The 17,773-nt window shown below is 35.6% G+C and overlaps 1 protein-coding gene across 4 annotated transcripts in view; it reads right to left on the bottom strand.

Annotated features, from left to right (window-relative positions):
* The window catches only part of Ent2 (Equilibrative nucleoside transporter 2), a 419,356-nt gene that overhangs the window by 173,810 nt on the left and 227,773 nt on the right, over positions 1 to 17,773 (bottom strand). For all 4 annotated transcript variants that reach the window (XM_090410153.1, XM_090410162.1, XM_090410178.1 and 1 more), the window contains one exon: positions 8,199 to 8,249. In XM_090410153.1, the coding sequence (XP_090266279.1) occupies positions 8,199 to 8,249 (51 nt within the window). The remainder of the gene's footprint in view (positions 1 to 8,198; positions 8,250 to 17,773) is intronic.

Below are 17,773 nucleotides of genomic sequence, written 5' to 3'. Positions count from 1 at the left end.
CAGATACTCACCATTTCTCCCATCATAATTGTTTCCCTGTCTCTCTTTGTTAAGTCTCATACCAATTAATTTCTCAAGACTCCTCATACTAAATACATTCAAGTGTAAACAGTCCCTCTTATACAAATCCATTCTTCCCTCAATTTCACTCCATGCATGCATACAAAATCTCATATCCATTTCTTCTACATAGCTAATGCACTGAATTGTTTGCCATCTTAATTTATTTCTCTTATATCTCTATGTAATATACCTATCATTTTTCACTCTTGATTCTTCCAACAATCTTTTCATAACCTCTCTCATACTGAATTTAGTGCTAGTTAAGTTGTTCCTGCCTACTAGAATTATCTTCATTATTCTTAGTGAGAGTGACCTGGTTGGCTAGGTGGGAAGTATATCCGTTCTTTAACCAACAGGCTTCGGGTTTGAATCTCGGTAAGGATATTTGTGGCTGTCTTTAGGTGGAGATAAAATTAATGCAAAAATACCATAATATTTAAAATTAATTCAAAAATACCATAATATTTAAGACGTGAGGAGCTGAAGGATCTTCCTCAGGCATAGCCAAGTTAGCCAGTCTTGAGTGTGGACAGCAGGGTTTTCCTTCCAGTTTATTCTGGGGTTTTTCATCCTGCAAAGCAGGCAAACTGGCCTTGAGAACTCAACACTACAGGCCATAGGATACACCAGGGCATAAAGCTGACCACCTTATCCTGTAAACGGAGTGAGGTCCGATGATCAATGAACCCTCGACACCGCAAGGTAAAAGAGGGTATAAGGAAGATGATGATGATTCTTAGTGAGGTCTTCCCAAGACTTTTATATAGTGACTTTTACACCTAACATGACTTTCTTACATTTTCTCAGTTTTCATTCAGAGAATCACTTACTTGCCAGGAATTTTCAATATGGTATCTTTTTCAGGACTGCCTCTTAATTTGTAGTCTGCTACAGAGTTTATATTTTTATAAACTCTGTAGCAGGATATAAAGAGAGATAATAACTTCCTTATCCCTGTGTGTGTGTGTGTGTGTGTGTGTGTGTGTGTGTGTGTGTGTGTGTGTGTGTGTGTGTGTCTTAATGTACATGTGATCCTTGGAGCTATTTTGCCCAATTTTATAATATGTCCGCTCATCTTCAATTGCTAGCATGGTTGGCTGAGTGGCTGGTGTATCTACTCTCCAACAGGCTGCAGCTTCACTGCTAAGAGCATGGATATTTGGGATTGTCTGTAAGTGGGAGACAAATTTCATCACCTATTGAGACCACCACTCTGCTTATTAAAGGTATGAAATGGCTTGAAAAAGTTCCATGTTTGGTCTCTAGAAAACAATTTCCAGACCATAAAAACAAACAGAAATACAAAACAATAATAATAATAATAAAATAAATAAATAATATATAAAAATGATTAAAAATAAAAAAAACAAAAGCCTTAGTGCACCCATGGTACTAATGATTACATGTTTCATGAATGAAAGTTACATGAAAAAACCTTTATTCCACCATTACCTCTAAATCCTTAATATCGTCAATTTCTTGAAGGGCAGTTCTATCTACACAATAGCATGTGGTGGTGAATTTGAGCTGTGTAGAAGAAAGTGATTTTTAATTGGTGATTAGTCCGTTTTTTTTCCCGTTTTTCTACGTTTTTGAGTGCTAAATCGTTTCTCTGAATACGAGCGTACTTCAGTGATTGTTTTTTGGAAGTTAGTTGCTGTCGCGATATAATATATTTTGGTTACCTTCGGAATCGAATGCATAACGGTGGAAGACAAAACGAAGCTAAGTTTTCATTACTGTATTTAGTTATATTTCATTTTATTTAGTGTACTTAAATATTTTGTTTTGCTTGTAATTGTTTGTACTTTTTTTTCTATTTATTTAATCGAATTTATTAATTGAATAATTAATGATTACGCTACTCGGCAGTAAGGAATAATGACGGATTCAGCAGCAGTCGCAAGTGGCGTATCGCCAAGTCCTCCACCATTTAAGAACTCAATTATTAGCAATATCATAAGGGACTTTGTGGCATGCAGTAATTGCGGCATGTATGTGTCTCGGGAATTAGATATGTGGCTTGTGAAAGAGAGCGAAGAGCGTATATGCGCAAAATGCAGGCAGTTGGAGGAAATAAGTGCATTAGAAATATCGATATCTGACTTTGTTGATCCAGGAACGGGGAATGAATGTAGGAAGACAAGTAGTGTAATAGGAGAGAATGAAAAAAAGATATATATGAATGAGAAAATAATAGTTGATAGTGTGGAAGATGTGAGTGACTGTGAAAGTTTAGGAGATGGCTTTGTTTGGGAGAGTGACTGACCTGCAGAGGGAGATAGATGAGTTGAAAGAGGAGGTGGAATGTCTTGTGAATGAGAGCAGAAGTATGAAAGATAAGATTAGGAGAATGGAAGAGATAAATGCAAGGAGAATCAGAGTAGGAGAGAGAGAGAATTTAGGGAGTATGAGTGAGAGGTATAAGGGTGCTAGAAGAGGAGAGAATGGAAACAGTAGAAGAGAGGGAATGAGAGAGAGGTATGGGAATGCTAGCAGACGAGAGGATGGAAACAGTAGGAGAGATGGAATGAGAGAGAGATATGAAAGTGCTAGAAGAGGAGAGAATGGAAATGGTAGGAGAGATGGAATGAGAGAGAGGTATGGGAATGCTAGAAGACGAGAGGAGGGAAACAGTAGGAGTGACAGAATGAGAGAGGGATATGGAAGTTCTAGAAGTGGAGAAAATGGAAACAGTAGGAGAGAGGGAATGAGAGAGATGTATGGGAGTGCTAGAAGAGGAGAGAATGGAAACAGTAGGAGAGAGAGGTATGGGAATGCTAGAAGAGAGAATAGCAGTAGAGGAGAGGGAATGAGAAAGACCTATGGGAATGAAAGAAGAGGAGAGAATGGAAACAATAGGAGAGAGGGAATGGTAAGAGGTATAATGTATGGCGACTCAATAATCCGTGGTGTTCAAGATAGGATGCGTGAGGAGTGTTTGCCAGGAGGAACAATAGAAAGGGTGGCTATGGCAATTAAGAGAGGTGAAAGGGTGGATGAGATGATTGTGATGGTAGGAACGAATGACTTGAGTGGTAATGTAAGTCGGGAAGCGAGAGATATGAGGTTTTTGCTTGAGACTATACGGAAGAAGACAGAGAGAGGAAAAATAGTGTGTGTGTTGCCTAGGTATGATAATGATGAGCTGAGCAGAAGAGTGGTGATATTGAATGGCATAATAGCAAGAATGTGTGACAAGAGAGGACTGGTATATGTGGATGCTTGGAGTGCGTTTGAGGAAAGAGAGGAATTGTATGCGAGAGACCATTTACATTTGAATGAGGAAGGACGTAGGCATCTGGAGAGATTGCTGTTCTGAAAGAGTCAGTGTGTCCCAGGGAGGATGATAGCAGGGGTGGCCTCTTGTGGGAATAGATACTTGGGAGAAGGGAGACGATGTCAGGTAATGCTGAGCCCAGTGGAGTCTAGAAGGGATAATGCTGGATATAGAAACAATGGCATTTATATGCTTTATACTAATGCCAGGAGTATCCAGAATAAGGGAGAGGAATTGGTGGTGCAGATAGCATCAGCCTGGCCAAAAATTATTGGGATCACTGAGACGTGGTTGACAGAAGGGGATATAATAACAGGAATAGAAATCGCTGGGTATAGCATTTTTCGTCAGGATAGGAGGGGAAAGCGTGGTGGTGGGGTACTGCTTATGATAAGTGATGACCTATGTCCTCTAAGAGTGGAGGCTTTGGAAGGAAGTGAGACAAATGATTTTGAGAGCATATGGTGTGAGGTAGAGGTAGGCAAGACAGGATATTTAGTGGGGTGTTGCTACAGACCCAGGAGCACGGAGAATGGGGACCAGGAGATGTTTAGACAGCTAAGTTTGCCAAGTGCAAGAAGAATGATTGCTATGGGAGATTTTAACTACAGTAGTATAAATTGGAGAGAGAAGATGCATGTAGCAATAGTGGAATGGAATTTCTAGAATTCTTGAGGGACAAATGTCTTAGGTAACATATAACAGAGGGAACAAGAGGTTTAAGAGTTTTAGATTTGGTTATAGCATCAGAAGAGTTGATAATAACTGAGATGACATCTCTCCCACCAGTTGGACAGAGTGACCATATGGTTTTGACTTGGAAAATGAATAGACATGCAGGAGTATCAAAGAGACGGGAACTTATGTGGAATTATAATGCAGGTGATTATAATAGTCTTAGACGTCAAGTTCGAGAAGTTTCATGGAGGGAGGAATTGGAAGGCCGGGATATCGTTAGTGCGTAGGAAATTGTGAAAGAATATTTGTTAGCAGCAATGGTAAGTTGTATAAAACGAGTGAAGAAGGGGACACAATGTGGAGTAAAGTGGATGACAAACAATATTAAACAGGAATTACATGTGAAAAAGAGGCTATGGAAGAAATATAAGGAGACAGGTGAAGAGAGGATGCGTGAAGAATATAAGACACAGGTCAGAAGAGTGACTAGTGTGGTAAGGAAAGCAAAACTGGAATATGAGAGGAGATTGGCCCTAAGATCCAAAGAAAATCCTAGGGAATTTTTTAGCAATGTGGCCAGTAGGAGGAGAAATGACTGTGGAAGAATGATATTGTGGGATAAAAATGGGAATAGAGTGACTGATGCAGAGGACATAGTGGAATTGTTCAATGACCACTTTATTGGAGTATTTCATCCTGGAGGAGTCAGTTTTAATGCTAGAGGGATAGGGCAGGTTCAAGGTTTAGAGGTACAGGAGGAGAGTGTGTTTCAGATACTGAGAACTCTGGATGTCAATAAAACTTTTGGACTGGATGGTATTTCACCACGAGTTTTGAGAGAATGTGCTAGGGAACTAACTAACAGTGCCTTTAACCTGGCTTTTCAATGAAAGTCTGGCTTCAGCAAAGGTGCCCAGGGAATGGAAGGAAGGTAAGATAGTGCCATTGCATAAGGGTGGTAACAGACTGGAAGTGTCTAATTATAGACCAGTCTGTGTGTCATCAGTAGTTGTTAAGATCTTGGAGAAAGTAGTGAGGGACCGTATACAGCACTGGGCAGATGAGGGTAATGTTATCTGTGAGAGTCAACATGGATTTGTGAAAGGGCGCTCTTGTTTTAGCAATATGCTAGCCTTTTATAATAAAGTTACAAGAACATTAGATGGGGGAAAGGCATATACTGCAATTTTCTTAGACTTAGCAAAGGCATTTGACAGGGTGCCACATGATAAGCTGATATTTAAGTTGCAACACATGGGTCTGGATGTCAGATTGGTCAACTGGATTCAGGATTGGCTGTCTGATAGGTATCAGAGAGTTGTGTATGGTGGAGCAGTTTCAAGGGGGACAGAAGGTTACAAGTGGGGTCCCACAGGGCTCAGTACTAGGACCTATATTGTTTAAACCTTTATATCAATGACATTGCCAGTGGATTGCAAGGGGATATTCAGTTGTTTGCAGATGATGCGAAGCTGGGGAGGATTATTAGTAATAGTGCAGATGTGGTAGCCCTGCAGGAGGATTTGAATAAGCTAGATAGATGGGAAAATGAATGGGGGTGTCAGTTTAATGCAGCAAAATGTAAGGTCTTGAGGTTTGGGAAACATCGATGGGATGCTGCATACTCTATGGGAGGAGTTATACTGGAGGAAGTTGGGGAGACAAGAGATCTGGGGTTGATGATTGATAGAAACCTGAAGTTTAGGGGACATATTGCAAAGGTGGTGAAGGTAACACAGAGGATTGCTGCAATTATGAGAAGGATGCTGACCTGCAGAGATAAGAGGGTTATTATTCCATTGTATAAGTCTCTGATCAGACCACTCTTGGATTATTGTTCTCAGATTTGGTCCCCAGGATTTGAAGGGGATAAATTAACTGTGGAAAAGATACAAAGATGGATGACAAAGATGGTCTCAGGACTGTACAAGGATAGTTATGAGAATCAGCTGAGGGAATGTGGACTGCAGAGTTTGGAGGATAGAAGAAGGAGAGGTGATATGATTGAGACTTTTAAACTGTTGAGAGGTGGTTACAGGGTCGACATTGGGGAGTTCTTTCACTTGGTTGAACAGCGGGAAGGAGTGATGACAAGAGGCCATCCCTGGAAGTTATGAAAGGAAACTGTGAGCAAGAGAGTGAGGAGTGGTTTCTTTGCATGGAGGGTGGTTGAGCCGTGGAATGCATTACCTGATAGAGTGGTGAGGGCGAGAACGGTCACTGAGTTTAAGGAGTGGTATGATAGACTTTGTGTTTCTTAGGGGGGGGAACCTCCCCTCCATGAGTCTTGACAGACTTTATGGTCTTAGGAACGACCTCCCACGATGAGTCTTTTGACTCCATGGAGGCCTGAATAATAATAATAATAATCAACATATAGTTTTTATATCCTAAAGAGCATAACTTTATATTGACAAAATGAACTGGTAGGCATTATTTTTTGCCCAGACTAACAGTATTTAAATCATTCTGCAGGATCTCCGCATCAGCAAACAACAATGAATACTTTCCTAAAATTATTTCCAATATGATGTACAAATCAAATAGCAGCAGAGCTCTAACACAATGCGAGTCATCTGTCTTCTCTTTGATGTCGTTCAATCAGCCACCCTCGTATCCAGTGACACCAGATTCACATCCAACCAACCCCAGTTTGCTCCAGCTTACACAACAGGATTGTGTAAGGATTCCATGCAGCAATATCACAGAGTGGCCATTTCCTTTATCTAATTTAACTGTCACTTTATTGTACAAAGCAAGCAAATTACTAAGACAAGATCTCCCTTTCACAAAGTCATGCAGTCCTCCATACAACATTATATTTCTATCCACCATTCCTGAATTCTGCCCCTTAACCAACTTTTTCAATACATTAAACCCCACCACCCACCATTCCTGAGATTAGCTACTCTATAATTTGAAACTTCCATCTTCAAGCCTGCTTTGCATAATGAAATTATTTTTTCCTCTCTTTCCACTACCATGGTACATTACCTGCTAAGACTAAAACAGTCTAGTAATGGTACACTGCCATTTTTCTTGCACTTTCTCATAACTATGGAGTGAGAACTTATTTATCCTCATGGCTGCATTTACATTTCTATCTATGTTAACAATGGTCACTGTATTATCTCCACCTGGATGATAAGCACATGCAAAGTGATCACTCAATAATTCAACTATGTTTTTAGGCTTCTGTTATCTCCTTACTATTGGTGTCCATTAAAGTTATCCTTCTATAATCATTGTTCCTTTTGTTCACCACACAGAAAAAGATTTCTTTGGAATTTCCCTTGGCTTGCTTATCTAATTTTTTCTTGTAATCTAATTGTGCTTTCTCATAACGCTCGTCATCCTTCATGCTTGTACTTTATATTTGTTATGAGACCGCCGATCACTGTTCTCTTTACGTACTTCCCATATTTTCTCCCTTTGCAGCTCTTGCTTATTGATGCTACTGATCCCATCTAATTTATCCTAATAACCCTAGGTATACAATCTGATACTGCTTTGCTTAATATCTCTTGACCATTTCTCATTACTAATATCCATCCCTTGTAGTTCTTAAGCGATGGCACTCCAAGCAGTCTTCTGAGATTGTCATAGATGCCAACTTTATGGTTCCACATATACTCCATCTATTCTGACAACAACAAATGCTCAGCCATCACCTCTAAGGTCAAGACTGCATAATCACTCTCATCAATCAGGTGGAAAGTGATTACCTTCCTAATTGATAAATTCTCAATGTTGTCATATTCAAGATTACATAATGAAAATGCAAACTATTACTTAAAAACTTTAGCAGATGAATATATTGCAAATCATCATGTTAAGGAGAATCAGAAATTAAGCGATTAAGTTGTAAATTATCTAATCAACAAGTCTGTGCTTATTCACTATTCTGAAATAGCATAAACAGTGATATTTATGAAGTGTGAAAATAAATGTGAATTTATCAATTTTACAAAACTTCACAACTTGATTTCTTCAACTTTTCAATAAGAAATTTCATAATTATTTAAAAATTGCACAACTGAATCCTTTAAAGAAAAAAAAAAAAAAACCTATAAATTATGCATCTCTTAGATATTATAAATGATAACAAGGCATAATGAAAGAAAGAAAGAAAACTGGGAACCAGTTAGTACTTTTCTGGTTTGCAAAGTTTACTTACTATTTAACACAACAACTGTAGCCATTGTGATATAAAAAAATGCACCAGGCCCTGTTTATATACAAAATAGAAAAATATCAGAATAATTTTTTTTAAACAGAAATATCTATGATATATATATTTTTACAAAAGTTACTAGTTATATTTGTTTCTTTAAAATAATAATAATAAACTAAATATGCACTTTCAATTTTATTTTATAATACTTAAACAAAAAATGAAAAAACAAAAATAGAACACAATTACCTTGCCATAATTATAGAAGAAAAAAAAAAGTATGGGCCATCCTTCACACCCATTATGTTTGACTATGGCATAAAACACCACTGGAAATATTGCAGTATGGAACAGTTTTATTTAAATAAGTAAATATTTATTTAAATAAATCATAAATTCACAGAAAACAGTTATAGATTTTTTTTTATCATCATCATCAAATTCCTGATATGTACCCTCAAGAGGTATACAGGATATGATAATACTACATGAAAAACTTACATCATTAATAACTCCTATCTACAATGTCCTCCAAATCAATATGTTAAATGTAAAGACTTCAACATTATCAGATCTGGCACTTTTTACTGTATTAATTCACATACATCTTGGTCTTCCTCTGGGTTTTTTTCTTGCCAACCTGATAGAGAACACTTGTTTTGCTAATCTTTCCTCTCCCATTCTGTTTAAGTGACAGTACCACCTGAGATTAGCCCTGCTAACACTTTCCTGGATGCTAACAATGTCAAGTTCTTTCCTAATGGCCTAATATTGTTTTTAATATGATACCGATATTGATGCCATCTGTTCATGCCTCTAATCTTTCTCAGGACTCTCATATTTGTGGTCTCTAGCCTTTGGTAAAGTGTTTTATTTCTAACCCAGTTCTCAGATCCATAAGTTAAAATTGGTTTGAACACCATCTTGTACACAGCTAACTTAATGTTTTGACTAATTTCTCTCTTATTCCATATAAATTTATTCAGTTGAATTCCTACCATACCAGCTTCATTGATTCTGTTGTCTATTTTCCATATTTAATTTACCATTTTCACTAAAAATTGTGCCTAAGTAGCTGAAATATTTTACTTGTTCTATAGGAACATTCACAATGCAGTTGATATTGTCAATGCTTTTGCCAATTTTCATTCTTCATCTTGTTATTGCTGACCTTCATACCAAATCTTACAACAGTTATTCGATTTAGTCAGGGAATTTTGCAGACTTGTACCAAATTTATATAGAAGTATAACATCATCCACATCCACACAAAGTAAAGAGCCGAGATTAACATCTCCAATTTTCATATCAGGTTTGATAGCACTTTCCTTCATAATGTGATCCATATAATATAATAATATTATATGGATATTATTATATTATATGGATCCATGATAATAAATAACAGATGGGATAATGTACATCCTTGTATGACCAGATTTAACATAAAACCATCTTCTTCCTGTACTTCCTTCAGTTTTAACTGTTGACATACAACTCAAATAAAGAGAAAGTACTGCTTGATATAATGCTTCATTGACATCATACAACTGTAGCATTTTGAATAGCTTTTCTCTTGGCACCTTGACATATGTCTTTTCCAGATCTACAGAACTTAAATATAGCTCTTTGTTATATTCCCCCTTGATTTTTTAACTATTTGTCGTAAAGGGAAGATCTAATCCTGACAGCCTCTATTTGGCATGAATTCCAGCTTGTTCTTCACCAAGCTTCCCTTCCACAATCCTTCTCAAGTATACTTGCATAAATCTTACCAGGAACACTCAGAAGGGAAACACCTCTGTAATTCTCACATTCAGTTTTATTTCCCTTTTTATATATGGGTACTATGAGAGCTCTACTCCAATCATCTGGAATTTGTCCCTGTAAAGTCTTACAGTGCAGCCACTGTAAGACTTTACAGGGACTTTTATACCTAAATACTTGAGCATTTCTGGTTGAATATCATCTACTCCAGCTGCCTTTCCACATTTCAGACCTTTGATGGCTTTTTCTACTTCAAGTATGGATATGTATTCCTGATTGCATGCCTGGTCAGTGTTTTTTTTTTTTTATCACTGTGCTGTCATCACTGCTAGTTTCATTTAGCAATTTTTCAAAGTAATTACTCCATACTTCAAGGATCATTATGGCTAATTCCTTTTACATCACTGTTTCCTCCATTTCTGAGCTTCTTTAACAGTCTCCAGAATCTTTTGCCACATTCCTGATATTTACTTTCTATATTTGTACCAGTCTTCCCATGACTTTTGCTAAGCTAGTTTTACACAGTATTTAGCTTTCTTACATTTGTCTCTATATTCTCTAAGAGCACAAGCTGACTTTTTGATATGCTTTCTTCTTTTCCTTCACTGCCTATTTATCTTTCTGTGCCCACCAAGGAGTTCTGATGTTTCTATGCTTGCAGACCTCACCACATGCCTCTCTGGCTGAATCAATCAATTTTTTCTTCAGGATCTGCCACTGGATCTCCACGGTTTGGTTCCTGTTCTCATACTCTTTCATTGTTTCTTGAATAATCTTTGTGTATTTTAGTCTACAGTTCACATCTGAGAGCTGCTCAACTTTAATTTGCTTTAAAACTTTCTTACATATTGTTCTTCTCAATATGAAATTCAATTTTATCCTGCTCAAGACTAAAAGGTGATCACTTCCAATTTCATATCCTCTGTATACTCTAGTGTCCTGCACCAGTGAGGAAACATCACTATCAACAATAACATAGTCAATGAGACTTTTCTTATTCCTTGCCTCTTCTCTCCATGTGAATTTGTGCACATTTTTATGTTTGAATTTTGTGTTAGTAATAACCGGTTCATGTCCTGAGCAGAAATCCAACAGGTATTTGCCATTTTTATTAGCTCTGCTCTTTTCTCCAAATTTCCCAAAATATTTTTGTATGTCTGACAATCATTTCCTACTCTGCTATTTAGATCCTCAACAAAAACCAACTTTTTATTTTTCATTTTGTCAGTTGCTTTCTCTCTAAAGCCTCAAAAAATTCCTCCACTTCTACCTCAGTAGAACCTTCTGTGGGTCCATGGGCACAAACATGTCTCATTGTCCAGTTCCTAATTCTGATGTTTGTCCACATCACTCTACTTGATACTGCTTGCCATTCTAGATTCATAGTTTTTTTATTTTTGTTTAATGTTTGTAACATTTTTTTTCCCCAGCATGACTGAACAGCATGCTTGTTGTCCAACCAACAAAGAAAATATGGGTTCAAATCCCACTGTAGGCATTAGATAAACGTTGTTGCCCAGTGTGAAACCACCACTCTGCTTACTGGCTATCAGAAGTGGCTTGCAAAAGTTAAATGTTTGTCTCTAGCGTTTCCCGATTATCTAACCCTTATAGCCAACTCACGATACTAATACTAATTTAAAAATCATGTGCAACTTATTGTGGATGAGATTTAGAATAAAAAAAAATTACTCCTAAATCTCATAACAAATTGTCGTCAGCTGTCTAAATGTGGTTGCAGGAAAGGTGTGATGTACTGCAAGAATGGATGAGCAGTTTTCAAATGCTGTGTAGAACATAAACCTTAGTTACTGTTTAGCTTGCTATGTAAGCATACAAAAATTGAAAACATGAGATAGTAGGCTCTTTTCAAGATAAGGCACTTTATGTAATCTTAAAGTTTAATTGAAATTAAACTTTATGATTACAATTTAGTAATGTTTTGGTTTTATTAGTCATTATTAAATTCTCCTGTAATATCTTGGATATTACAAGAGAGTAATATCCAAGATATTACTCTCTTGTTTAATCCTTTGTGAAATATCTTCATGACTAGGCAACTTGTACATAGAGGCTGTTGCCTTTTGCCTCCTTAGCCCATAATGCAAAGCACATTTCCCTTAGGATATGTATAGTGCTGCATTAATAGAAGGTCACTATCCATCTCTTCTGATCTTTATTGAGCTCTGATCAGTGTGAGGGAGACCCAGAAAAACACTAAGGTTGAACTAATGCAGAAGTCACATACTCAAGAATCACAATACCATGGTATCTTATAAATCTATCCAAACTGTCCACAGCTTCCATCAGTCTCCAAAAGATAGGCCCCACCTCTACAAACATCTGAGTGTTTATAGAATTCCGAGTTATTGTGATCTACCATACACAGGTCAGACAAACTGAAATTTTGAAATAAAAAAAAGGAACATCTCAGTGATATGGAAATCTTTCATTATTCACCTACAACAAATCATACCATCAACAGATATAGTCACTAAGTCCTATGTAGAGAACTACCTATCATGTTGAACCAAAGAATTTGCATTGATCATAGACATGTATACGGTATATATCAAGTATTTGATGATGATTCTTAATGTAGTGCCTCGAAAAAGAAACTGGTACTTAGTGCACATAATTAGTTGGTGCATGATCTAGCTGTATATAATATATAATAAAACCCAAACATTCTAATCTATTTTATGATATTCTGCAAAGATGTGAGCAGTAAGGCCTGAATAAACCCTTCGTTTGTGTGCAGAATGTTACAGTGTCACCTTCCTGAATTTTGCAAATTCTTCCAGTCTGACTTGTTTAAGTTCCTTTCCATAGGAACAGTGGATTTTATAGAGAGCAAGATATTTCTTGAATGGCATAATAAGTTTCATTCAAGAAATCAAGAAATAAAAGGATTTGATGTGTCTGAATAAGATTGTAGTAGACTAATAGCAGACTGTGGCCAGCGTGGGAGATTAGGCCACAACCCCTCCACTACAATGCCAAGAAGAAAAAAGAAAGGCCGTAAAAACCTATGGCCAGAATGGGCAAACACTGGATATGACTAAATTTCCCCAACTATATGACTACTTTGTTTGAAACCATTTATGAAGACCAGAGCATGATGCAGTGGGGAAGCTTTCCCAAATAATAAGCAATATTGGAATAGCCCAAAGAATTCATAAACATAGCAGTAATCAATATAATCCTCTTTTACTCTATATAGGAACATTTAATTGTCGAACATTTAAAGAAGAGGAAGACCTTACCATCTTACAGCAAGAACTAAAACATATTAAATGGGACATCATAGGTTTAAGTGAAGTTCGCAGGCAAGATGAACATTTAATAAAACTAAAAGGAGACTACTTATACTATTATGGGAAAACTAAAGGGCAATACAGAGTTGGATTTCTAATTAAGAAAACAATTGCACACCTTATAGAAGAATTTAATTATATAGATGAAAGAATAATAGAAATCACACTTAAACTCCAAACTTAAAATCAGGATCATCCAAATATATGCTCCCACCTCATCCCACACTGATGAAGAGATAGAAGCATTTTATGACTCACTGCAGCACACTCTAGACAAAAAAAGAAATAGCAATCAAAACTTTACTATAGTAATGGGCGATTTTAACGTAGGTCATCCCATTCACCTAATAGACACAATAGGACCATATGTATATGGTACAAGCAGAAACTCAGGAATGGCTCATACAGAATTCTCTATCAGTAACAAGCTTTACATTATTAATACATTTTTTAAGAAAGCCATCAAAAGAAAATAGAAATGGAGAAGTCCAAACGAGGAAATAAAAAATGAAATAGATTATATAGTGTGTAACAATAAAGAAATAGTTCAAGATACGTCAGTACTAAATCAAGGAAAAACAGGAAGTGACCACTGACTGGTGAGAACCAAAATTAAAATAAACCCCAAATTGGAAAGAATAAAATGGCTAAACAACAAAAAATCAAGAAGTTTTGACTTAAAACCTATTGCATACAAGAAGGATTACAAAGAAAATCTCAATCAAAAACTAGACTTAATAAATATATTTGAAGAAGAAGACATAAATAAAATAAGCAGAAACCTAACGGAAGTAATAATCTCAGCAGCCAACGAATTCAAAAGCAACAAACAGCAGAAAGACCATAAACTTTCAGAGGGAACCTTACAACTATTAATAAAAAAGACGACATATGAAATAAGACAAAAACTTAATTTCTAAAATAGAATATGCAAAACAATAAGGGAAAAGATAAGAAATGAAATAAGATCTTTTATAAGATTTTTTATAAAAGATTTATAAAAGAAATAAGATTTTTTATAACACTAAAATGTCTTTCTTTAAAAAGAAAGGCATTTTAGTGTTATAAAAAAATAAAAGAAACAATTGAAAACAATAAAAATATGAAAATACTAAGAAAATATTTATCAGTTGGCAAAAGTTAAATAACTGCAATAAAAGACAAGAATGGAACTATAATAAGGAAAACCAAGAACAAATCCTAAGCAGGCTAGAAGAATTTTATAAAGAATTCTATAGTGATCCTTCAAGAGATAAATCAAATATAAATAACTCTTCTCCATCGCATATAAAATTCATCCCCCATTCACTTCAGATGAAATAAAACAAGCATCAAAACAAATGAAAAATGTCCTCGTGAAGACCTAATTCACACAGAATTAATTAAATGGGGAGGAAATAATATCCTTCACCATCTCACAAACTTGCTAAATCTATGCCTAGAAGAGAGGAAGATACCAGAAAACTGGAAAAATACTATTCTGATACTGTTATTTAAAAAAGGGAACAAAGAAGAAGTAAAGAACTATAGACAAATTAGTATTCTCTCCAATCTGTACAAAATTCTCACAAAAGTAATAACAAGCACGTTAACCCCTCTTCTAGACTCAAATCAACCAGTAGAACAAGCAGGATTCTGTAAAGGCTTTAATACAATTGATCATATTCATGCAGTAAAACAAATAATAGAAAAGGCAGAAGAAATCCAATTGCCTCTCTGTTTAGCCTTTACTGATTATGAAAAAAAAAAAGCATTCGATTCCATCAAAATGAATGCAATAATCAAAGCACTCCAGAATCAGGGAGTTCCTGGAGAATATATGTACCTCATCCAGAAAATATACCACACTGCAACAGCAACAATCCAACTTCACAAAATAGCAATAAAATATCAATTGAAAAAGGTGTCCGACAAGGAGACTCTCTATCACCCAAAATCTTTACAGCAGTCCTTCAAGAAATATTTAATAATATAAACTGGACAAACCTTGGTATAAAAATTAATAACAGAAACTTAACACACCTAAGACAGCACACTTCCCAATCTGTGGGCCGTAGGTTTTGTTGAGGGGGGGCCGTGAAATAATGAAAACAAATTGAAAATGAATAAGACTAAGTAGATTTTTTTTATCTTAAAAGAAACGTATTTAATTTTTATTATTTCTTTTTTGTTCTTTTTTATATTTTAATGGAAAAAAAAAATCACACATTGGTGCAGGTTCACAAATTTTGCTTCTTGCTTATTTCGATGTGTAATGAATATTTGTAAATATATCCTTATTCATATAAGTTTCATTTCAAAGCAGAAATCTAAGAATTGCAGTTTCAAATATTTCACCTGATATTGATTTTTGTATAGCAGTATTGAAACACATCCATCACATTAAATTGTTATTAAACTTCTTTTGTTTTTAATTCTTTCTTTATTACTAATCGTTTACGTTTCATGTGCTTGTACTGCAAATGTACAATAACAATATATCTATCTATATAAAATATGAGATGATGTGCCATGTCAAATGCGTATGTAAGATGCTAAAAATGTAATATTTGCATTTGATTTTTGCAATATTCGCTGCATATGTTTTGTACTGAATATAAATACAATAAATATTATAATAATATAGTCTATATTATGATTTTTTTTTGAGGGGGGGTGAAATATTTTATTTTTTCCAAAGGGGGCCTTGACATCCAGAAGTTTGGGAAGCACTGAGCTAAGATATGCAGATGATATAATTTTTGCAAACACTCCAGAAGACCTTAATATAATAATAGAAGACCTATATCATGAAAGCAGAAAAGTTGGTTTAAAAATAAACAGAGAAAAAAACTAAAATCATGTTTAATCATTTTGTAATACCAAAAAACATAATAATAGAAAACAATTTCTTGGAAAGAGTCTCTTTATATACATACTTAGGTCATCTCATTGATCCAAACTGCAGACTCCAAAAGGAAATAAATAGGAGAGTTCAACTTGCCTGGAGTGCATTCAGAAAATTGAAAAGTATTTTTCAAAACAATGATGTCCCACTCTGTTTAAAAAGAAAGACATTTAACCAGTGTATACTTCCAGTCATCACATATGGTTGTGAAACTTGGTCGTTTACGAAAGCACTGGCAAATAAACTAACAACTCAAAGAAAAATGGAGAGGTTGATGCTAAGCATCACATTAAAAGATAAGAAGCCAGACTCGCATCACTGATCATTTTTCACCACAAGCGACTAACATGGAAATGGGCCGGACATCTATCTAGAAGAGAAGATGAGCGATGGACCACCATACTAATGAACTGAAAATGAGGCCAAGACATCCTAAAAGAAGGTGGAGTGATGAATTGTCAAATTTTTTGGGGTAAATTGGTCAACCATTGCCAAGAACAGAGAAAGGTGGAAAGAACTGGAGGAGGCCTTTGTCCAGCGGTGGACAGAAAATGGCTGAAAAGAAGAAGAAGAAAACTAATGTCCTACAATTTTTAGTACAAAAGCTATAGGTGTAAAGTGAAGTTCTGGCTTCACTCTACACCTAGTCTGATTGCAGACACGTCTTGATATTGAGAACCCACATCTAATCCATATTGTTGGTAATAAATCTCATCTTGATTTGAAGTAAGAAATGCAAAGGCAGTATCAGTACATAATATTAGTTCTTAGTATATAAAAAATTCTGAGATGTGTAGTGGAAACAAAATCTTCTATATGAGAAGATTTTGTCAATAGACCCAAACTAGCCAGAATATCAAACTGACTTCCTCATCTCAAAACCTATAAATTCATTTAATCATAGCCTCAGCAAAATGATTCCCCAGTATGACCAGATAACTGAGCAATCGCTGAACATTGTCAAAGTAACTTGAACCAATAATCCAAAGTAAAATTTTATGTCTAAAACCTGCTTCTTCAGTGTAATATCACTATACTTTAGTGTTGTTATTCTCCATATAGTTGATGTCAATGATCAACTTCATTACCGATTCTTAAATTAAAGAAATTAATTTAAATGCCAACAATATTACTGAATTTAGCCATATTGAACCAATACAAGCCATAAAATTCCATTAACCATCCCTATAGCTACATTTATAGAGTGAATAATGGATTGGTGATGTCAAATTTGTGTCTCTTCCACCAATCTAAACTCAGCTTCATGCAGCATGGTATGTATCCACAAGCAGGACTCTGATAACACCTGATAACTGCCAGAAGGAACACATGTTCCTTCTGGCAGTCTTTCCTTCACTGTTTACTGGAAACCGATACATGCTGGCCAATATATAGAACAAAAACTCCTACTACCACCCAAGACAAAAGCTAGGGGTAATTAATAACTTAAAAACAGGGCTTTGAAGATTTGCTCCAATGAACAAGCACTTAAAGATGAATTAAAAGTTATCAACAATACCTTCCTAAAAATGGTTACAGCCAAAATACTATCAACAAAATTCTGTACAAGACCTCACTTAAAAACAAAAGTAAACAAGACTATAATA

Source organism: Typopeltis vanoorti, chromosome 2 (genome assembly GCF_054136105.1).
Source record: "Typopeltis vanoorti isolate ZY-2024b chromosome 2, IOZ_Tvanoo_1.0, whole genome shotgun sequence".
Classification (NCBI taxonomy): Eukaryota; Metazoa; Arthropoda; class Arachnida; order Uropygi; family Thelyphonidae; genus Typopeltis; species Typopeltis vanoorti.
Note: the sequence above shows the minus strand (reverse complement) of the source record. Positions and strands in the feature narration are given on the sequence as shown.